This window comes from Alosa alosa, chromosome 10, assembly GCF_017589495.1.
Source record: "Alosa alosa isolate M-15738 ecotype Scorff River chromosome 10, AALO_Geno_1.1, whole genome shotgun sequence".
Classification (NCBI taxonomy): domain Eukaryota; kingdom Metazoa; phylum Chordata; class Actinopteri; order Clupeiformes; family Clupeidae; genus Alosa; species Alosa alosa.
Genome location: NC_063198.1, coordinates 20,984,716 through 21,008,542, shown reverse-complemented (window position 1 = coordinate 21,008,542; position 23,827 = coordinate 20,984,716). Strand labels below are relative to the sequence as shown.

Genomic DNA, 23,827 nt, shown 5'->3' with positions numbered 1-23,827 from the left:
CCTACTTGGGATAGGTTTAAGTATAACATGGTCTGAATTATTCAGTTTGTATTAATAGACAGTCTTTTTCATTTTGACAAGTATATTAATTCAAGTGCACCGATGAATCAATATGCAGTCCAGAGATATCAGTTAAACTTGAAGTTTTTTTTCCAGCCAAGGCGAAGGCCTCAACATTGCAGCACAGTTATCTTGGACCTAGGTTGGTCAGAAGGTCATACCTGCAACCCTTTCACAATGTTACCAAGGCAATATTGGATTTTCTCAACAGCCCCCACCTCTCGGCTCTCGCCCAGTCCTGATTGGCCCGCTTTACCCTCGGTCCCCACATTTCCGGGGGTAAAGCCACTCTCAGATGGAGCTTTATTGCGCAGGGTTAAAGGTGATGGCCTTGACTTCACGGAAGTTCAAAGACAATATCTCCCCTCTGCATGCAACCATATAAGCAGTAGGTGAACTCGACAGGGATTGAAATAGCAGTGTATGCATTTATAAATAGGCGTCTGTTACCTTGTCGTGCGAACACACTCATTTTAAAACCACATCAAATCTGTTCGGTCGGTCCACGCCAGTTTGTGTTTAAAAGTTAAATCCCTGACTTTCCCCATGACAACCAATGAGACAATTGTATTATTATTTAAAATTACATGAATATCTTCGCGCAAAATCGTTAACCATATTTGTGCATGGACTATGTGACTATGTTCGACTTATGCTTGTTTACGGCGGAAGGAATCTCACTCCTCTTGGCAGAGGGTGCAATTAAGAGAAAAATGGCTATTTAGTGCCTTGGTCTTTACGACAGTGTCTAGACTGGACGAGTTTTCAAATGACCGCTGGATATTTCCTTTAGTGCCCAGCTCCCACCTCAAACACACACACACGCACGTGCGCGCACATACATACACACACACACACACACACACACACACACACACACACACACACACACACACACACACACACACACAAATGTGGTTTCCTTTACACGTAGGTCATACCTGGACGAAAACCAATTCAGCATTACAAAGCTCTTCTAACTCTTTGCAGACATTTTTTGAAGAAAAAACATCCCCAAATGATTAAGAAAGAGCGATCGACTTCACTGCCATGACAAATTATAAAAAATTGCCCTAATAGTTGTTAACTGTTTTCTAAAAGCTCGGAGAGGTATATTATGAACAACATGGCTTTTTCACTATTAGTGATTTGCGAGAGGAAACACTTCTGATTTGCCAATTACAATGTAGCGATTTCAAAGGCCATATAGGACCTATGTTTCCCATCAATCTTCCCCTAAAACTTCTGCTAGACACAACAAGAGCATTAAGGCTTTTGACGATGTAGGTGAATTGTGATTAGACTGATTTCTGAATTTTACTGTTAAAATACTTTAATGGCAGCTCGTCAAGGAATTACTGCTCTCGACCCCCCGGGAATAAATGTAGTGTAAAGGTTATAAGCTATTTGTTCACAGGTGACGATTTAATCCGTTCTTTTCACTGTTCACCTCTAGGTCTACGTGAGACTGGAGTGACTTAATCCAAGGAGTTTAAATAGTGACAGTCAGTAGGCCCGGGGGTGTTCACTAAAAGGCCAATATGTGATACATGCATACATTCCAACAGGATGAAACAAACTATTAAATGCACTACAATACATTTCAGAATGAACTAAATAACCCCCTACAAATAATTGAATGCATGTATAAAACACTAATGTCAAAATAATTCATACAGAATGCTGGAATCATCTTAATTTAAGAATCGCATATTTGTTTATTTTGTATTATACATTCTTATTTTGATGCATATATGCAACGACTTTATCCTCCCATCAATCGCATAACATGTAAACAGCAAGCATTACACAATTAGCTTACAATGGCGCCGAACAATAAGCCTTACATTCTTCCAAACAATTTCAGTTCTTGCAGAAATAGCAATTCGGCAACGAGATAAAAAGTAATTATGAAATTAAAATACATATTTACAATCAAAACTACACAATTGCATAGTCTCTTTACCATTACAGCGTAAAGTATGTCATCACAGTCCTGCGAGGAATTTGACAAGAGCCACTGCTGAATCTGTGGCTCTCTAACACACCTCATTTTTGTAGAAATTATCCACAAAAACACGAAAAGGGCTGTGTGCTCGTAGAAGACAATGGTCTTATTTTACATTTTGAAGAGAAAATTGAGACATACAATTCGGTAAATAACAAGAAACTGTTCACATAGTTGGACACGTCTTAAACGATCTTTTCACCCGTTATGCCAACTATAACAGAGGCCTAGGTTTATACACAAATTCTCCCACTGAAAAATGCCTGCACGCAACCAACCAGTCTTCCTACTATCGTTACGATCTTTCAATACAAGAGGCAAGACCAATGGGATCTTGAAGTATGTAGCAAAAGACATGCCGACAAATACAACTTAAATCGATTGGCTTGTTTACCACCTCCAGTCCCCTCATTCAACCATACATGGCTTTTTAGCTGAAGTCGGCGCTAGCTTTATCCAAGGACGAATTCATCTGAACAATCAATGATGATGAATACGATTCTCCATAGCTAATTCGACATAACGGTTCACAATAAGGGGTTGCCGGAAAAGTACTGCAAGCGATCTCGGCTCAATTTCTTCTCTTTCATCCTGCGGTTCTGGAACCAGATTTTGACTTGCCGGTCGGTCAGATTAAGCATTCTGGAAAGCTGCAGTCGTTTCTCCTTGTTGATATACACATTAAAGAAGAACTCTCGCTCAAGTTCGCGGATCTGAAACTTGCTGTATGGACATCTCTTCTTCCTCGTCCGAGGGGTACCTTAAGACAATAAACCAGAGCAAAAATAAACGGAGATATGAAAGAAAGAGAAAACAGAGAAGGCAAGGTCAACAACATCTCTGATGTGATGTGACACAAACGCACCATAGGCGACATGTTCAAGGCTAAACGATATCTAAATAACGACTACGCCAAGTAGACTACCAAATTACTAGGGGATGAATGGAAAATTAACACTGTTACACACATTCTAACCATACCAGATGATTCACACCACTGCCTCACAGAAGTATTCTACAGCCCATTTCACAATCTATTCAATGACTGTAACAATCATGGAACATGAAATAGTAATAAGTCCTGTCAAGCCAAGGCCCAAGTCATAGTGCCCCATTTGTACAGTTCATTTGTACGACTTTTCATGTTGTTATCAAATAACCCGTGGCTTCAGATGCTAATTATACAAGATATATCAAAAACATTGTTTTCTAATCTTGTAATCTGAATTTCTGCCATTGCAGTTCAGTGGGACAAACATCGAGCAAACTGGTCATTACAGGTATTTTTTTTGCATTTTCGGGACACAGCAGCAAATGGGTAACGAAGGCATTTCATGGGTAGCATGGGTCACTAACACACACACACACACACACACACAGGCTAATGAATGGGAACAAATAGCGCCCTTCTGCAGAGTGTGGCCTGTGTAATCAATTTTCTCTACAAAAGAATGAAACACTGACTAATGTTTTAGGGAATACTTTCAAATATGAATAACAAACCAAGCACAAATATTGAGCTATTTCAGGGGATCCGTTAACCATGTTGTTCAGTTTTGACAGGAGGGTTTTAATATTGAGTAGCAATATCCATTACAGTAGCAACCAAATCTACCCTTGGGTACAAATAAAGTTGCCTTACCTTAACATTTATCACTATAAATAATAGACTGCAACTGTTGTAATACTACAATTAGGTGGCCAAGGAGAGCATTATTTGCGCACATTATATTTTCTCAGAGGAACAAGATTGGTGTCAGTATACATGCTATTCATTAACCAACAGGGCAATCAGTTATTTTACATTCTACCCTAAGTTCCATGAACTCAACCACTGTTATATTTGAGAGTTTGACAGTAGGCTACTTTGCATGCAGGCTGCTAAAATTCGCCATTCGCCAAAAGCAGTGTTCTGCCCAATTGCTTTTTACCCTCGACGGCCCCGCAAAACAACCCTTAAAATGCCCAGCGCAAGTTCATGATCAAAGTTAGCATTTGTCACAATAGCGTGCTCTTAAAATTTCACAGACTTGAAGATAGCAGTGCCTGTGTGTAACATATCGTTTTTCCAAAGCGCTTTCCCATCGTAAAAATTCTTCGTGTTGGAAGAAAGAGCTTTGTAGGTTATAATAAAATCCTTTGAATGCTTATAAAACTCCACATAAAATCTGACCGACAAAACACCGGGCTAGTCCCTTAACCTTTTTTCTCCCCCATTTACAGCTTCGGGTACCTACTGGAGTGGCTGCTTTTGCTAGCGCTGCTGTCGTCTTTCGTGCCCGAGGAAGAGGCGCATGAACCCGAGTTTGTGTTTTCTTCTTCATCCTCTGGATCTTTTTCCGGGTCCGCTGCGCCATGCGAGGTGTTGGGCGCTTGAGACGCCGAGTCCGGCTTGCCTACGTTCCCCTTCTGCGAGCAGTTCTCCATGGAGCTGTTTTCCGTTCCGCAGTGGGCGCTGTCGAAAAAGCGGTCAAAACCTTGGGGCAGTACATTGTTCTTCCCCACGCCGGAGTAGAAGCCTGTTGACGGGTGGTTGGAGGTCGGGTGGTGATGGTGGTGATGGTGGTTGTATACGCTCTCGTTCTTCATCAGCATTTCTGTCATGGTGGATGATGGCGGAAGGCAGTCTCTGTGCACCAGGTCCTCCCCTGAGTAGCAGGATGCATAGTTTCCTCTATGGTGCCATTTACCCGAGGGATCCAAACCGTACGATACGTCCCGAACCGGTTGCACTTGTGAGAGGTTCGTGGAATAAGGGTAGGTAATCTGCCGCGACGGGGCCTGTGGCAGAAACGAGGAGACGGCGGAAAATTCAGGCACGTAGTAGGTGCAGCTGGGGAGGTAGAGGTTGGAGGCGCAGCCCGCTCGCTCCCCGAACTCGGAAGTCCTGTCTTTTCGCGTCTGGGAGCAGAAGTTGCCCAGATTGACCGAGTTAAACATCGTTCTCCCCGTTCACTCGCTCTATAGATAGATGTTTTGGATTCGAACTGCAGAAGGGGAAAATTTGGGAAGGCGAGATGACGCGCTATCCGTCTAAGTCACCCTTAGACACGTGATCGAAAGTAGATATTGTCATATATCAATTTGGAACACTTACATGCGTAGGAGTGGTTCACTTAGGTAAGATATAGGAGGTTGAAACGATTGGTTTTCAAAGATCGCATGGACATTATGAAATTTGGTGACAGACATTGCATCGTTGTCTCAGCTATACACACATAAACACTTCAATCAAATTATGAATATGTTATGGCACATGCGCACCACACCAAAGTATAGGCTAGTGTGTTACACCCTCACTTACGATGCTATTTATACCTTCTCATATTCTCTTTGTCGTTCTTAACTCGTAGTTTTACTCTTATTCATACAAAAATGACGAAGGTTGACAACAACAGCACTGTATGAGCGACTTTCAGTAAAATAATGAAGGCATATATAGCATACTTTATTTTTCCGAATGGACCGTACGGAGGTATCAAAATGATCAATTAAACATATCTAACGACCCATTTAACAAAACATAATTACGTACTTTATATAGGGCAATAAAGGGCAGGTCAATGATTTCTCTCCCATGAATTCATATCTTCTTTCAGTTTCCAGAGTCGGATGCCTGTGTGAGCATTTCCATCATCTGTATTAAAACACTTGATGAATTATCAGAATTTATTTACCCCACATAAGAAGAGTGTAATTACAATTGCTCAGATTTGGCAGTAAACACAACAATATGGCTAATAATCTAGCCAAGAGTTTTAATGGTAATGTTAGGCAGCCGCATCGCTTAAACGGACACTTTTTATGTCTGGAAGTACGATGAAAACAACCAGACCCAAAGCCAGTTTTGGACCCTGCAAAATGTATATGGCCAACAGCAAAGAAACTCTTATAATCTGAGAGTGTGTGTGTGTGAGTGTGTGTATTTGTGTGTGTGTGTGCTCGCGCGCTCACGTGTGTGTGTGTGTGTGTGTGTGTGTGTGTGTGTGTGTGTGTGTGTGTGTGTGTGTGTGTGAGAGAGGGGGGGACAGATGAGGACAGAGGGACTATATGTATTTGAATGTATAATCACAGTCGCTTGCCTATGCAAAATTATTTTTAGACATTAACCCTGTTCCTCATTGCGTTAGCCCTACAGATGGAGATTTTTTTAGACGGTTTGATTGACAAATTGTGTGAGACTAGCATACTCAATAGCATTTGAATATACAAATATAAGATGTCCACTTAAATGTTGTGACTGTAATCGCTTCATTCTTATGAATTTATTGTCAGATTTACATTCGAGATAAAAAACCGCGAATAAAATGCCTTTGCCACAACATGTCCCATACACGTGTATGGGTATTTCCCTGACATAGGCCATGCATACATAAAATAGCAAATGCCACAGCTCTTCTTCAATTTTTCTATTGAGAAAACCGTTGGTTTAATTCGCCTAAATTACAAAATATAAGCTACTCCTTGGTAATTCAGAGGCCGTGTCACAGGGGTGTCCTTGTTCGCAATCGTCAGAATATTTTCCAGTAAATCTAATTATTGATCTGAGTATTGTGCAACACATAGGCTACACTGGCTACCAAATAAAACAAAATGTGAAAAGTTAACATCACCACCAATAAACATCCTGCTTTGGTGATAGCCATGGCATGAATCCGCGATATGTTTTGAATATTTTAAATCTTGCTGACCAAGAACTGCGCACGTATTTTCCGAGTAAAACAGAAAGGCCTAACAGACTGAGGTCAGTATCCGTTTCATAGGAAGGTATGTGGTCGAGGTATTAACGTCGGACAGTTGGTTCAAAAGCCCCCTTTTCCACAGATAAAAGGTTGAAGTGTAAGACGCCTTCAATCAAGTACAAAGAAAGCAGACAGCTGTCCAGACAGCACTTGAATTTGACCACTAAAATCCTCCAAGCGACTCGCCTGCCATAAAACGTCGAATAGCAACAGCGCGACACAAGTAGTCACACGTTTAGAGAGAGAGAGCATGAGACAGAAAATATCCTACATTTGACAATTCTGGACTAATAATGTTTGCTTCATTCACGACTATTGAATCGATGTTGGATATTAGGCGTTTCTGTATTTATCACCTATCCAAGATACCCACCCTAATTGCGCACAAAGTATCTTTAAGTATTGAATAAATGCATCTTAATGTGAGAGTAACACAACACTATAATTTGAGTGTGTGGTACAAATACGGTTTATATCAGCAATATGCGTCTTCCTCTTGTCATATTGGCAAAAAGTATTAGATTGGATGAGAGTGCATAAACTGTATATGGGGAACAGTAGAACTAATAAACAAATAGCCTGACATGAAAAATGATATCTTCTTCCTGGGACAGTCTACCGTATATGACCATTAAGCGACCCTCTTTCTATCACTCAAGCGTTTGCAATTGCAGCAGTGGCTCCGGGTAGTCATTTTCATTTAATCATGCTAAATGTTTTGATTTTATCAGAAGATGACGCCTCTCCAAACTAGCCATCATGCGAGTTGTGAGCGTGTGTTCACGATGGACGCATATCATTGTGAAATGCCTAAACATTTCCCCATCATCGAAGTCTACTAGCAATAGGACCCAGGGGATGAAGAGTGGATCTTAGACCTTCCTCAAATAAAGTCATTTTTTGTCAACCAAATTGCTGAGTGTTGCATTTTCTAGAGTTGTCAATCACTGCATGCTGTCTTTCTCCTTGATGGTGAATAAGGAAAAAACAGCACAGATAAATTCGAGGTTAGCACAGGTAAGATGTAGCTGTGCAGCTTCAGTATAGGCTCGGGTCCCGGCGGTTGTAAGAACGCAAGCGCTGTTGTAAATATTTCCCATTCTCTGTTTGAAAACAACACTGTTGGGGAGCAGACTTTACGACATGTGTCTGTCTGCGGAATCTAAGCAACGCCTCGACACTCTTTACTATACCAGTAAAAACTGTGAGAATTACAGACTGCTTCTTAAACCCCACAAAAATGAAATCCCTGTAAGAGATCAAAAAGGGGTGAACGCAGCCGATTCTCTCTCAAGGCAATGGTCAAGTTTAGGCGTCCATTGCAGCCCTCTGCACATAAATCGGCCTAGAAACAAGCGCTGAACGTGGCAAGCGTGTGGAATAACATTATCGTCCCCTCATGGCTCAGATCATTTTAATTGGATGTAAGCCAGGCTATTAAACTCGCTTGTCTGAGCTGTGAACAGTTTCAAGCGTCAGAAAAAAGCCCCTCGATAACACTGAGGTCCTGGGCAACCTACCGAGCAGCAATGCCTGTAAGCAGGACTCAGATTTTAACCACAAAGCCCCCATGCATGCAAACACCACTTGAAGCCCACTGTGTCCACTGCATGCGAACTATTAAATAGCCTATACCTAAATGCAATGGGCCAAACAGAGTAGTATTCATAAAAGAAGAGATGGGCCTAGCGAACCGCAGAGCAGCTAAATAACATACATGTCATTTGAATTAGGCGATGAACGTAATATTATATCTGCCATTCGATGTGTCTAATTGTCAGCAACTGTGCCATACACTGAATGCACTATTTAACAATTAAGAATAAATTGAACAATTAAGAATAAATTGTGAATACAAATGTCCCCACTAATGTGTATGGGTGTAAAATGCAACGCATATTAGCAATAGCAAACTAGATGGTTTAGTTTAAATTCTGCTTGTTAGCATTGCACACCTAAAAGAAAAGTCACCTACACTTTAGATCATAGGGACAATTCACTGGGCTACATTGGTTGGTCATAATAGCACCAGGCAAAACGACGTCTGGTGCTGAAAGAAACATTTAATAGCCACAAGCTAAGGTGTGGTCTGACCACTGCAGTGAATCGGTGTTGACAATAATCCACCTTAATGATAAGCATTTGTTTAACATTTATATAGTGTAAAACACATCAAAAGAACCGACACACAGTTTTATAAATACAGGAGTCATCCTGCGTCTTGTAAAATGAGGGAACACTAAAAATGCCTTTTTTTTTCTCTTAATGCTGACACACATCCAATAATTCTAAGTGGTTTGAGTCTTTGTAGGTGGAGTGTACACATAGCGGTTTCTTGCCTATGAGTATTTCTGTGGGCGATCCTGCTGTGCAATCCGATCGTTTATACGTGTGCAGCCATAGACCACATGCACACAGAGTATCCACAAGTTCATGGAGGCCCATCCGTTAGAGTCAATGTCCTTCGCGTCTTGTATGAACACGGATCGGAGATGGAGGAAGGAGGTTGTGTGCAGTTACAAGGATGACCAAAACAACGAATTAATTAATAAAAGGATGAATAAAATTAAAGACTACTCACGTTTTGCAAGGCGTTTAAAGGTGTTGCATTTTCTAAAAATAATTACTGCTTAATTGGATTTAATAATAGGCTAAATGCTATGTTCCATAGGTAGCCCAATGACAAGTGCTATGCGGTGACACACTACTGAATAAAACAAAAAAGATATAGGCAATAGTACTGCGAGTACTTCTTTATTCACTCTATATTAACTACAAACAGGCGCATTTAAAAAAAAAAAAACATTTTTACAAATAAAGGATAAACACATAAAAAACTAAATCAACAAGCATTAGGAAACAACCTCCCGTACAGGTACACACGTTCTTATGATGCACATTTTCAACTTTAACTTGTTTTGGATGCAGCTACCACTAGGCTACCAATGGAGCTACCATTTCCAACTGGTTTCCCAGTAGCATACTAAAAGCAACAACTGCATATCTACTCATATTTGGTCTGCCTTTGCGTTTTTTGGATAGTCAACCTATCGTTTTTCCCGGTTGAGAAATATTAGTCTGGATGACGCATTACCTTCGCATTAAATCACTGGAACGAGGATTAGGCTATACACATCCTATTTTGAAAGGGAATTAGTCTATACACATCCTATTTTGACATTGACTTTTCGACACTAACTATTTTATATGTAATGTACATAAGCTATTTTCTTATTTTTGCTGACAAATGATTATGGTACCATACATTGCAATGTATGCTAGGTTATAACGTTGATCAAATAAATATGGAATAAATTGAACTAATTCAGCTCACCAAACAATGACTAAGTGCTAGGCTACATCATAAAGAAAAATAGAGTTTCAGACGCTATATACAATTCAGCCAAAATTTTGTAAATTGGGAGAGAGATTATCAGTCTTGTTAATGAATGACAAGCTGCAAACTGACGCGCTAGGTTACTAAACATAGTAGTAGACGACCCTTCCCATAGCTACCCTTTAGCTTGGGACACAATGAACTCTTTGTGACTTGAGAACACATTTGGCATTGGGTTATCTAAGGAACATTTTAAAATAGTAAAGGTGTTTTTTTCCTCCAGAGGTATCTCAAATATAAAATAGATTTACGATAGAGGAAATAGTACCTGTGTTTTCTTACCGAAAATCCGTCTTTGTTTCCTACAGGATTCGGTAGCGCTAAACCTCGGGCCCTAATTGAGTCCCTCTCTTTATGACGTTTAATTTCCTCTCCGACTCTACACACTGATACCTTAAGAACTAGAGGAGACTGCTGTTTTTGAAGTCGGCATCCCGATCACTTGGATATATTACATCTTCTAGTCTTATTGTAAACCAATTTTCATCGCCCGAAAATGCGGCTCCGTTCCTTTTAACTTTCTTGTCCCTTTCCATCTAGCCGAGTGCTAAGTCTTACTTTATACCTACCACAATTTAAGGATAAAATACGACTGACAGGGAGAATAAAAACTTTTTTTTTTTCATCCAACAAACTCCTCAGGCCCTGGTCGTCTTTGCCCTTTTCCAAAACATTGTTGGTGGACTCCTGAACCCCATATAAGGCGCTTACTAACTTGACCTTCAATTTGTATGGGTTCCCGCCCACATAGACAGCAGGAAACACGGGGTAGATTTCGCTCACACTCCGCTGGGGACAGATGAAGAAGGCATCCACGTAGGCCTGGGAACGCCACATCAAGATCAGCATCCCAGACAGAAGGGCAAAAGTAATCAATGTGCGTGCTAGCTACTTGCTCCATATTATTGTTAAGTTATCCTAGCTGTTTCCGCTGCCTGCACGCGATCAGTCAATTAGCGCGCAGAAGGACAGATGATGGGCACTAGGCGAAGCACTGTTATTAAGTTGCAAGTGAACAATGGGCTACTAAGTGCGAGTCACATCAAGTCTCACCAGTGGACTGGTCTAGCCTTTTTGCACGGACACCAAAATTAAACGAGATATTCAATTGCTAAGATGTTCACAGCACACTTAACTTTAACGTATGTAGGGCAAAACACTGATTTTCTGACGTTGTCTGCACCGTGCAATGTCATAAAACGTCGGCTTTACCAGTGGACGGTACAAAACCCCAATTCCTGCCCAGCATAAGCCTGCAAAACATACGATAGGTCTAACTGTCTTTACGTGCGTGCAACTACAAAAAGCGTGTGTGTGTGATATTTATATAATATAGAGTTAAACATACACAAAAGAATGTGAAGTTTTGCCACTCCATTCATTCATTTCATTCATTCATTCATTCATTCATTCATGCACTATACTATGAAAAATACAGAAATTAAACTAGGCCTACTTATTTTGAAGTCAAGGGCAAGGTTAAGACCAAAGGTTTGGCGCATGAACAAATTCCACAGCGGGAAAGACTTTTACACAAACCATCGGATTTATGGATGAGGCATCAACATTCAAGATCTGAACACATTCCTATTATTTTGTACACATTTCAATTTTAATTGGCTTTACTACCGAACCTGTGACGTTATTAACTTTCAAGGAAAGGTAATGAAAATAAACCCTTTGTGTCGGAGAAAATACAGACAAACAAAAACTGAACAAAAAAAGAGAAACATTTCTAATTCTTATTATGTACAATAAACAAAAATTAGAACCAAATGCATACGTTTATATGATATTGATCCCAGTGTCTTCGTCTCATCCATTTCATGTAGCTATTACACAGAATTGGATCTTTTTAAAAAGAAATTTCCGCGTTGGAAATTTCACGCATTGATCGACAGAGGCCAATGAACAGCAGTCTGTAAATACGCATTAAAACCAGCTCTGGGTTCCCGTGGAGACCTTCACGCCCAGTCCGCCAATGAAAATAATATAGACCTGTTTACGTTCAGTTAAACTGTTTAATACAGACACAACTGTGTGTTTGACAGTCCAATAATAATGGCAAACACAAACGGATCACTTCAATGAATTTGAGAGGACTTTGTTGCTCTGACTTTACGCACACACAAAGGCCCGTTAGCGCGTGTTCCTATACCCGAACAGATACACATAGAAAGGTTACATGCAAATAGTGAAAACAATCATCTATACATATTGCATTGCATGCATGTATGAAGAGGGCTTACAAGTGCACATAGTCATTAGATAAATACATACTCTGAGCTTACAGATCTAGAAGTCGAACAAAATCATGGATGGACATCAGAGATGTTAAATTGCTCGTGCTTATAGGTAGGATTTCACACAGCGGCCAATCTACCGTTAAGCCAAAATCACTAACAAAAACATCACCAACAGAACAGCCTTCAAGAGCGTTTCACTGGGGTTATGAAGCAGGCACGTTCCATCATAGGCGTTTCATTGAATTAGGCCCACGACACATCCACAATAGTGGATTAATTGGCACACATACAAATGTACAAGCTTACGAATTCCATATGTTAACATAAATATGGATAGCGGCACAAAAACAACACACACTCGCCTGAGCAACCGAAACACTTGGTTCACACAGGCAGGCACGCACACACACACAGTGCACGTATGCGTGTGTGCAAATGTTTGTGTGTGCATATGTCTGTGTGTGTGCGTGACAGACAGACAGACAGACAGACAGATAGATAGATAGATAGATAGATAGATAGATAGATAGATAGAGACAGACAGACAGACGTAGTCCTCAAAATTAAATATAATAATAAAATGCAACATTAAAAATAAGAGATGTAATTTATAATTATTACATATTTAAATATATAATTCTAAGTTTAAAATTATACACGTTTTGATTAATTTAATTTGATTCATTTTGCTTTATGTATTCATTTTTGTATGAACTTTGAAGGGGTAAAATAGTGAATTTAATTTAATTTAACACAACAGCAAATAAGTTTTCTGAGATAAATATCGTAATATAGAAAGATGGAGGTGCCTTTCCAGTTCTTTAAAATGAGCTAAACAATTTACTATTTTAACTAGCCACAAGAATAGGCCTATAGGCCTACTTTCTGTCTTTCCACTGCATAAAGAGATACATATTTTACATTTGTGTCAATGCAATACAACAAACTATCCGCGAAGTGAAATAGCGTCAACATATGAAAGACGTTTATTTTGAGTAACCTTCTGAAAAGCATCATGCAACTATGCATTTCTGTGAATTGGAAAACAACTTAAGTATCTATATATCCATCCTTATACAAGAACACATTCATTCATTTCTAAGAATTACGCATGCGACACCGTTTACTTAAACTACAAACCGAGGCATGTTTCGATATCTATAAAAAAAAAAAGCAAACCTGATTCACTACTAAATCTTAACCTCAATAATAAGAACTGCAATGCCTAAATGTCACAAACATATTATGAAAATATCCGTCTATGGTCATACGGAAACGTGCTTAATGATGAACATGTTAGCAACATGTTGTTACAATTCCATATTGCAAAGTAGAATGAAGGACATCAGACTGGGACTATTCCTCTCTGTCTCTTTGTACTGTGTGTGTGTGTGTGTGTGTGTGTGTGTGTGTGTGTGTGTGTGTGTGTGTGTGTGTGTGTGTGTGTGACAAAGCATATGCCTGTATATGCTCTTGTGACTGAGCATCTACCGTCTGTGTGTTTACCCATCCACAGAGAGCCCAAATACCAGGCGTCAGTGCTTGCAAAAATAGATGTAATGACAGGACCTCTGCAAACCAAGCGCTCTGCAAGGTGCGGGATAAGAAATGACTAGAAAAGACACAATGCCCACACGCTAGCTGACTTGACCCTTGCTCCCACTCGCATGCAATTTGAGTGTGATGCGAGTACTCGATCTTGACAAAAGGCATACAGTATAGATGAGCCGATCGGTTTCATCTCATTAAAGAAGAGATGGTAGAAACAACAAAAACGTTTTGTTTTGTTTTTGTTTTTGTTTATCAAAATCACTTGTGTAACTGCTACTTTAAATGTCACCGCATGACAGCCTATAGTTCAAGGCTACTTAGTCCACAGCAAAACAAAGTGATGGTCCTCTACTTGTCCCTCCCAATTCCGCCAGGTCGGGTCTCCCCCCATGGCATGGGGAGACTGCAGCTTCACATTCAAGGTCTGCGTCAACGCCGCAGATCACTGACCTTTGCGCCTGGTAGACAGGCCGCCATAAAAAAGACCCTGGTCCGTCTCAAAGTCAAAACCGAGTTAGTTGGTTAAACCGTGATAAAAGCCAACAACTTCAAATTGTATTCCATTTACTATCCAGTCCCTGCCAATTGCATGCTAAAATACACGTGGATACACACCCAGTCCCAGATTCCGCCATTTCAGGAGTAATGGCAAACCCTTTATCTGCCCACGTCTCTAGTTTTTGAATCTATTCTCTTTACTGAAATACCACAGAAAGATGATTTGTGGCTGGAAAATGCAAACATTTTTCGGGGGATTTGGTAATCAATGCAAGTGGGTTATTCAAACTGAGCGAAGAGGATGCAGACGCCACAACTTAAAACACAATGCTTTACAATCCATGGCGCACCCAAAGCCCCCCATATTCGTCACTATAAAAGCCCTTTGTCACGTTGTAAGTTCTGCATTTGACCTTGAGGATGCAAACCCGCATTCTGTTGGGACAACGGCCTTGGCGAATGCCTACGTTTGTTGACAAAGGGAAGTAATGACGTGTCTGCAGAAAAAGAGCCAGCCAGGTCCTATCCGGCAAAGAACTCTATGTCTATTCATGTAGACAGACTCAACATTTTGCTGCTCTGTTTGCGCACAGTTCTACATTTCATTTAGTGCTTTAGTGGAACAATGTCTGGTTCTGAAAATGAGGCAAATAGCCTAACGCAACTCCTAGTTGGATCATTGGTTCATATAAACTTACTTGCAAAACCACTCTTGTGTATTCATGTACAAAGGCCTATTATGCATCACAGCTATGCCATGTTCTAAATATAACATATTTGGCTTTGCTGAAGTTAGCATAGATGAAAGACCAAATTAGGTTGGTGGAACGATTTTAGCTGGATTTGAACAGCAGCAAAAATATTCCACGTAAACTCTTAATAGCTAAGGCAGATCTTTAGTCTCGTCTCTCCTGTATTTTAACACCAGTCAAAGAGAACGGGGACTGGGAAATTATTTGAGTCTGCGCCGTAAAGCTACCACGAGACATGTTAAAACATTTCCCATTCAATTGTGGCTTATCCTGCTTTGAACCCAGACAAGAAATGACAAACTCTGTGCGTCATTATTCTGATTGTGGTATTAAGGAGTTGCATCTCTGTCACTACCTGATCGTGCCCCTGAAGGAGCCTTGGAGACAACGAGTACCAAGATTCCTGTTTTAATAATGGAGAATGCCAGCGAGAATTTCTGTGATACTGTAATCAAGGATAAAAAGGGAGGGCTTGAGCCTTAACTGGATTTGAGACTGACACGTCCTGCTGTGAAGCGGCACGGCCATGCTGTGATAGCCATTTTATTTCGAGACACATTGCAGCGAGGTATTGTTTTTGGCCCAAGAGTGAGCCTCAGCGCATAACACAGTGCAAATAACTGGGTAGAGTGACATCATCAAGAGTTTCCTTTTTGAAACCCCATTTATAAGTGATTGTGTCTCCGAAATACTCCAAAATACTAAAAGGTTTGTGTAAGACAAGCTTTACATCCCTAAGCAGTGCGCTCCATCCTTTGCCACAGATGCCACGCGGTACGGGATTAAAATGTGGTGCGGGCAGCGGGTAAAGATTTTCATTGCAAATATATTGTTTTATTGCATCCTCTTAGCAGTCTTGTAAATGAATAGCTTGCTCTGGCCAGCTTGCGTAAAAAGGAAATATAACTGGATTTATTGTTATCATTTTTCTTACTAGTGCCTTATAAAATGATTGTTCGAAACAAGCCAGGAAGCGGATGGGGATTTGTATTAGGCAAGGGGAGCATCCAGTCCGGAATATCAGTTAATTATGATTATAATAGTTTTCTTTCTTTTGTCATATTAGGAAGGGTACCGTTCATAATTATGCCATTCATCAAACGGTTGTATTCAGTGTTTTGTTTTTGATTAATTTGATTGACTTATGCCCCTATGAAATCATCACTAATATTCAAGTAACAACAAGAAGTAACAATTACGAACACAGCCGTGCATATCATGATCATGATAGTAATATAAAAGTTTATAGATTTTAATAGATATCATAAACGTACACATACATCAATACATTCATATTATGCATACTGGTAGAACACAACGTTTTGTAAACGGAGATTATCATAGACAGAGGAAAAATAGGAGGTATTGAACAGAAAACACAGACAAAATGAAAACATTCATGTCACATTGATCAATTTAGGACGGCAATATCAGTATAATACACATTTGTCGCTTATTATACAAATATAGCAAAGACACAACTAAACTTGCTTGCTTTGAGACAACGTACCACCCGATAGAGGTGAAAATGATAGAAAGAGCAGCAAAACGTTTAAACATCAATACATTTCAGAGGTAAAAACCTGGAGGAAGAATTCATTCAAGTTCTATACAAATACTGTTGGCTACTGGACGAGCTTATACAGAGCTTCTCGTATGATAACGCAATCTCTATTAGCCTACTATTGGCCTAACGCACTAGCCTACTGAGCGACTGACATGGATGCAATGCGGCACCAACATAAAGTGAGAAAGCAAATACAGATTTAAATTTTGAAATTAAAAGCAGCAACACACAAATAACAATTACCCATGTATCTGCGGGTTTTTGATGAAAATAACAGATTACAAAAATAACAAAAACAAAAAGATATAATTAGACACGCCAAATAGAAGGTTATGTCCGTTTTATATATTTTTTACTTATATATTTTTCCTAATCAGAATTGTCCTTTTAAAGAATATTTCCATTACACAGACTTTCCGCTAAGTTTTTTTTTCTATCATCACGCCAATCAAAGATGGTGAAGCTCGACGTTCATAACTCATGTCAATTAGATGGCAGAGGCTGTAGCACGCAGCCCAGCTCTCATTCCTGGCCATGTATGGAGCGCAACAGCGCAGCCTACTTTTAACTAAAATCCGGCCTTGCAAAAACGCCAAAAGAGAAGGCCTAATTTTAATATCTTAAACGAATAGCAACAGAATAGGCCAACTTAATATATTTTGTTTGAGTGTATCTGAAAGCGCCCACGTGCCTGGGTGCGTGTTTGTGTATGTGTATCTATGTAGCCTATGAGAAATAAACATTACATTGGGTGTCGCATATTATTGCAGTAAACGATCTCTGTCGCTAAAGTGTCACGACAGTCCACTAATACTTCACACCCAAGCGCCGAGACTCTGCGGATCGTAATCCCAAAATAGCAGCAGAAATCGATGCCCTCCCCACCCAAAAAGATATCGTCTCATTCTCTACTGAAGAAGCTATCGATACCTAAACTGCATCTAAATTTTGAGATACATGAGATACATATTTCCTTCTGTCAATGTCTGCTCATTGGTGCCCGTGTCGAGCATGACCCAGTGGGCGATGCTTGAGGTGTAGGCGACAATTTTGTCCTTGACCGTGAACATCCTCCGCAGCACGTGGCATTAATCAGAGAGTGAGTGAAAGGTACGGACACGTTTCTCTCATTAGGGAGAGAGGGTAAGCTAATGTTATGCACAAAGATTAAGAAATTGCCAAAGAGCCAATATACCCTCTGACATTAAAGTGGCTTTTCACACAGTGCTACACAAGTAACATCTGATTTCTGCAGAGCTGTTCTGTTCTTTTATCCAGCATTAGGACGCGCACGTTATTATATCATGCAGCACCAACAGACAAATTTCTCCAAGAAATTTGGCGCTCTGTATTGACATTGACCTCTATCCTTGGCTCACAGTATGTTCTAGTTTATACGAATGCGTAACCATTCTTCTATTTTTTCTCCAGCATAAAGAGCAATTGGAAAGGTTGGCAATAACCTTTCATTCTTTTATGAAAGATAAGTGTTTTAGCGGGTGGGCCAAATGTATTTCCCCTTGTTTTCTCAAACGTATAAACTCGTATTTTGGGCAAATCGACTAAGAAAGGAAGAACCAAATAGTGAAAGCAAGAGATAATCTAACATTTTCACGATTATCTGTAATTACAGGTGTACTGTTATCCATTCCAACCAAAACAAATCAACTCGTCAAAGCATCTAGGTCAACGTATTTGGTCGCTTGTCTGCTTAACATATTAGTATATCTGGAGTTGCTTTTTCATAGACCTAACCAGAAGAGAAGAATCCCAGGCTCTTTTTAAAAACATGCATTTTCACAATTGACGAAAACTAAAAAACATGTCCCACACTAAAGTCACATCTCTTACTGGTGGTGAATCAACCTCACCGAATTCTCTCACGCCTAGTCTCACAAAGTTTTATTTCTAGAAGAAGGACAGCGCTTGCTCTCGCAACAACAGTCTTTTCTTCTTCATGCGGCGGTTTTGGAACCAAATCTTGACCTGTTGGTCGCTCAGGTTCAGCCGGTCAGAGAGCTCCCTCCGCCGCTGGCGGGTGATGAATTCGTTGAGCATGAACTCGCCCTCGAGCTCTGCCAGCTGGAGCTTGGAGTAGGGCTTCCGTTTCTTGCGGGTTCTTGTGTGCATGGGGTACCACGGGGCACCTGGGGAAAGGTGAGCACAGTTGAGTTGGTTAGTCGGTGAGGATGTCTGTAAAATCACAACTTTAGAGGCAAATTGACGAAATATCAATACATACTTTTGCACAAACTCTAATACTTAATAATTCGAATCTGTATAGGGAGCATAGTAAGGGCCAGTGAATACAAGGCAGCTTTAACTATGAGATACTCATAGAAAAGGGATATGCTGAATACAGGCCCTGCATATGCATCATAGTACGTGGGTAAACCTTTCATACTGGTGACATCCCTAACGCTAATAGACATGGCAATCGTCAAATTGAACTGCGGAGAGAGTAAAGGTGAGCTAGGATCATGGTGGAAGAGAATGGATAATTTTCCTCTGCTCTGACACTGCGACAATCCATGCCATTTTGTCATAGGTTAATAGTAGTCACAGGTGTATTCAGCACAGATTCTCACCCTGTCCACGCACAGTATAGATGGCTTATATTTCAATGGCATGCAAACGATTCCTCTCCGTGTGAATGGTGATATTACTTTTTGTTTTACGAGTGCGTAAATCCTTGTTAAAACGCTCTGCATAACCTACAACTCAGCTCTATGGGTTTTGATAAAATAACACGTTTAGCGAGTGTAGCCAAATACTACTAGCAGAATCCTATGTATTTGGAGCAAATATAAAGCACTTCTGCAGTTGTGATTTAGACATATTTCTTTTTACCACAAACAATATCCTCTTTTTACAGCGCAGTAAGGGTTTACAGTTGTGTAAAGAACTGGGTGTAAACGAAAACGTGAACCCTGTTTTTCCAATGCTTCCCCTAGTGGTGCTCATCTCGACGTGCAACTTCTGAGTCAGTCAATACTTGCAATCATTATCTGCGTCGTTCCGATAAGCAAGAACAACAACAAATCAAGAAATAAGGCATCGATGACAAAACGAGGCTAACGCGCCAGTTATTGTTAACGTCCAATAAGCGCAATGCATTGTCACATAAACATACTCACACTCACCACTGCCTGGAGTTGCGCTGCCTGCATGCGTGTGTGTGCCAGGGGACGTCAATGTGTGCGCGATGCCTGATGGTGTTTTGCCCCCTTCGTTGAGCAGAGACGACCCGGAGTCGGACTCTAGCGACTGACAGGACGGAGGATCTTGGGTCAGCTGCTCGCCAGCCGTTCCATAGTCGTATTTGGAGAAGTTTCCGCCGTTGCCCATTGCATTTGCATTGTGGCTGTGCAGTCCTTGCTCTCCCACTATGGACACGGAGGGATCTCCCCGTGCCCTGTCCTCACGCTTGAGGTTCACACTCTCAACACAGTTTTCTCGGTTCACCCCGCCGCCGCCTCCTCCGCCGCTGTTGCTGTAGAAACATTTGCCTTGGTCTTGTCGCGTTATTTCGCATGCACGGTTAAAACTGGGGTTAAGGGACACGGGGCTGCTGAAATAAGACTGAGGGTATCCGTTGCATGGCTCCGATGGGGTCCACGGCAAGGAGCACACATTGTCCCTCCTAGGGTAGGGAAGAGAGGGTAGACCCGCCAGTTGTCCCCCGGATGCTCGGAAATTGGGAAGGTAAAATGTATCTCCGGTGTGGATGTTTACCAAAGGTCCCACAAAACCGGGATTAAGAAGATTATGCTCGCCCATTTCGGCGGGCCCGACCAAGAGCTTCTAGTTTATAGCAATCTGACATTTAACATAGTTAAACCGTACGCCGCGTCTGATTGGCTCCACATACATCACGTGGCCACAGCCAACTTGCGTTACGAAGGTGCCACCCACCAGGTCCAAGTCTGACAAAACAAAACATTAACTTCTGTATTACGGGTTTTATAAGCTTTTTAAAAATACTATAAACATTTTATGAAAAAATAGAAAACCCTGTTACGTTTTTCTCCCTGTGCCTTACACAGTTTCAAGTGTTTAAGGACCCCCCACACTCCACTGATTTCCCTGCACCTCCTTTAATGACTTGGATTTGTAATCAAAAATATTCCTTTCTGAAAGAAAACATGCCGTTCTGGATGAATGGGCGGACGGGCGCACGAAAAAATGTTGGGTTATTTAGCTTCAACAAGTATGTTTTCAATTCCAGCAGGGAAGGCGCACCGATGTCTTTGTTTTAGAGCAAATTACAAATGAATTGAATGTCATATAAAGCTGTGATACGCCCCTTTTACGGGCCCGTTTTAAGGAAAGAGTGATGCTCACCGCCATACTCCACTCGTATTTACAGTAACGAGGTCAGCGGGTTGAAACCACTGGCTCTGTTAAAAAAGACGCTTCGCAATAAGATTCATTTTAAGAGCGTATATTTCAAATAATATCTCGCTCACCTCTCAGGAACAACTTAAACAGACACCCTATGAAACGTTGGTAACTGTATGGTGGACTCGTTAGAAAGGAAACTCCTCAGTTCCTATATTCGGGTTTTACAAAGACCTAGAAGTAGTGTAAAACTATTTCATCAAGTTAATGCCAGGGTAATAAGTTAATTGATTTTCACTGTCAGTTCCAGCACAACATCAGAAGGTATATTCCGGACAGTAGGCCATTGTAACGGTATGTTACAATGACTTTGTAGCTATACAAGAATATTAATAATTTATCAGGCAAAACCTGGAATCTAATATACACTTTATAGACGTCGCTTTATACAGAAATCTACAATACCGTTTGTGACTGACAATGGATCTTGTGAGATGAATAGTTTGCTATCGTATTTAGGCCTTGTGCAAATTAGTTTTTATATATGGCGTAGGCGTAATTATGATAGAACTCCGAGTCTGAAGCATTACAATATCAGCCAAATGAACAATTCAACACATACTATTGTACATTGTATCGCCATGTATACTATTGGGCATGTTAACCTTGGTTGTGGTTTAATACGTACACACACGCATGCAGGCCAAGGTTAAATTCATACCAGCTTATATGCTGAACAGGGTGTTGCTATGTTAATTTGGAGTGGGACTAACTGTTCCTTCGCACCACTTTCATCATCAACCCTCTCTGCTGCTATGCGGCAAAAGGGAATGATGGTAAAAAAGGATGGAGGTATTCATATTCGACTACGGACGAGAGGCAGGGAGATGAACGATGGAGGGTGCCCTTCCAGCCACGGTGGGAGCGAGGGGGTGCCCTTCTGGGCAATATATAACACCAGTTTTATAGTGGACGTCAAAATAGTAGGATGGCACGGCCATGCTGTAATGTATTTCGTCTTTCTATTTCATCTCTAATTCTTCCTGAGAAAGATGGAAAGAGAGGTGAAGAACATGTCCCCTAAATTGGATTTTTGATCTACGACACCAATTCAACTGATATTACACCTACATTACTATGAGGCTTTGTTGGTTACCAGGGACAAAAATGCATAACATGCAAAGCAATATGCATTATTAAACATGTCAATAATGAGGGGTTTGCGAAAAAGGGTGAAAAACAGACATTTCTTTAGGAAAGTTTGTAATTGCAGAGGGTTGCCCAGTTTCCCTGTATATTCTAGACCTACGTATGTATAGTACATGCATATTTGTAAGAATGTGTCCATACCTACTGCCCATGTGTTTAAATATGTGTAATATGTAGTTTCAATATGAATATGGGTATTCAAATATGTGAATAAATGTGCGTAATCACTTCTCCTTCTCTGAAGATATGCGTAAATGAAGCTACAAATCTCATTTTTGTCTATGGGGTGTGATACCACGACTAAATGAATGCTTGATTAGCAATAGCATTCCATTCTCCTCGATAATGATAATAAAGATCATTATTGGAATTTAATGCTGAACTGCGAATCCACTAACTACTCAGATTAGTGATAGAAATACTGTCTCACACCAAAAGCTCTGACACTTTCATTAATAGCTTATCTCTTCAAAAAAATACCTTTACAAGTATTCAAATCATAAATACTTATTCATAATCAGGAATAAGAGGAATTTATAATAAAATACGTCGTTTCTTCATAATCAAGGTTTGGAAAGAGGAATTTGTAACTAATAAATACGTCCTTGCTAAGAACAAGTGGGTTTGAAGAATTCTAGCTTTAGGATAACTGCTTTCTCGGCCTAAAAAAAAAAAGAAAGGTGGCAAAGTCAAAAGCTAATCTCTTAAATGGATTGCTACGCTCCTCCTATCAAGTCCTCCATTCCAACATCCTCAATGTAGTAATGGAATTAACCCACACTTAGCTGCTGGATCACGCGATCGCATTGCGGCACATTGTGACATAGCTACACAAAAGTTTGCAAATGTGACTTGACATTAACACAAATATGCTAATCTAGAGCGTTTGAAATAGGTGGTGGGGCAAATATGACGCCGAGCGCCAAAACACACTAGTTAGCGCTGACCATATGAGACAAACATAAATTGTTTTCAGTCTTTTAGGATTTGGAACAAGAATAGCAACGTGGACCTCGCACTATCCGTAAACATAACATATTCATTTTAAAAGGTATAAACCAATGAACGTCTTTGGTGTATTTAGGAATCATATAAATGACAGGCTACAACGCTACAAAATATAGACATGCAAAATTCGAAATACTCAAATGCTACCGTGCCAACCTCTTGCAAAACAGTCAATATGATGCGGTGATATATGGAGTATTTTCAGGCACACAGTTATTATCTTTGTGTCACAATGACTGGAAAAAACGGGCCTCTTCATAACTCTCTTTAACAGCATATGAGACAGTATGGGTCCACGTCACTGAAACAGATATGTACTCCCAATCGGCATGAGAGTCATCAGAACACATTGACAACAAAAACAAAAATAAAACATATCTTACAGGCGGTGCACCAACATTCTCCGAGAGCAGGGGACGTAAGTGGGCTCCTGTTCCTCCATGACGCC

At 40.5% G+C, this 23,827-nt stretch overlaps 2 protein-coding genes across 3 annotated transcripts; both read right to left on the bottom strand.

Annotated features, from left to right (window-relative positions):
• Positions 1 to 1,754: 1,754 nt before the first annotated feature.
• Positions 1,755 to 5,160, bottom strand: LOC125301533 (homeobox protein Hox-C11a-like). The gene is made up of 2 exons (XM_048254047.1): positions 4,306 to 5,160; positions 1,755 to 2,828 (listed from the first exon to the last, which is right to left on the bottom strand). Exons 1-2 carry the CDS (start codon positions 5,006 to 5,008, stop codon positions 2,596 to 2,598), a joined length of 936 nt encoding a protein of 311 aa, XP_048110004.1. The 5' UTR covers positions 5,009 to 5,160; the 3' UTR covers positions 1,755 to 2,595.
• An 11,374-nt stretch (positions 5,161 to 16,534) lies between these two features.
• Positions 16,535 to 20,601, bottom strand: LOC125301535 (homeobox protein Hox-C12a-like). Of its 2 annotated transcripts, none has more exons than XM_048254049.1 (2): positions 19,959 to 20,601; positions 16,535 to 18,968 (listed from the first exon to the last, which is right to left on the bottom strand). In XM_048254049.1, the coding sequence occupies exons 1-2, from the start codon at positions 20,599 to 20,601 to the stop codon at positions 18,730 to 18,732; spliced, it is 882 nt and encodes a 293-aa protein (XP_048110006.1). In that variant the 3' UTR covers positions 16,535 to 18,729. The 2 variants fall into 2 exon arrangements, with proteins under 2 accessions (XP_048110006.1, XP_048110007.1); XM_048254050.1 differs by having other exon boundaries at positions 19,965 to 20,601.
• Positions 20,602 to 23,827: the final 3,226 nt, after the last annotated feature.

Excerpts from the sequence above, each read along its gene's own strand:
- LOC125301533 (XM_048254047.1), bottom strand. The coding sequence starts at position 5,008 with ATGTTTAACTCGGTCAATCTGGGCAACTTCTGCTCCCAGACGCGAAAA. Across the intron at positions 2,829-4,305 it reads TAGCAAAAGCAGCCACTCCA|GTACCCCTCGGACGAGGAAG; the intron begins GTAGGTACCCGA and ends TATTGTCTTAAG.
- LOC125301535 (XM_048254049.1), bottom strand. The coding sequence starts at position 20,601 with ATGGGCGAGCATAATCTTCTTAATCCCGGTTTTGTGGGACCTTTGGTA. Across the intron at positions 18,969-19,958 it reads AACTCCAGGCAGTGGTGAGT|GTGCCCCGTGGTACCCCATG; the intron begins GTGAGTATGTTT and ends ACCTTTCCCCAG.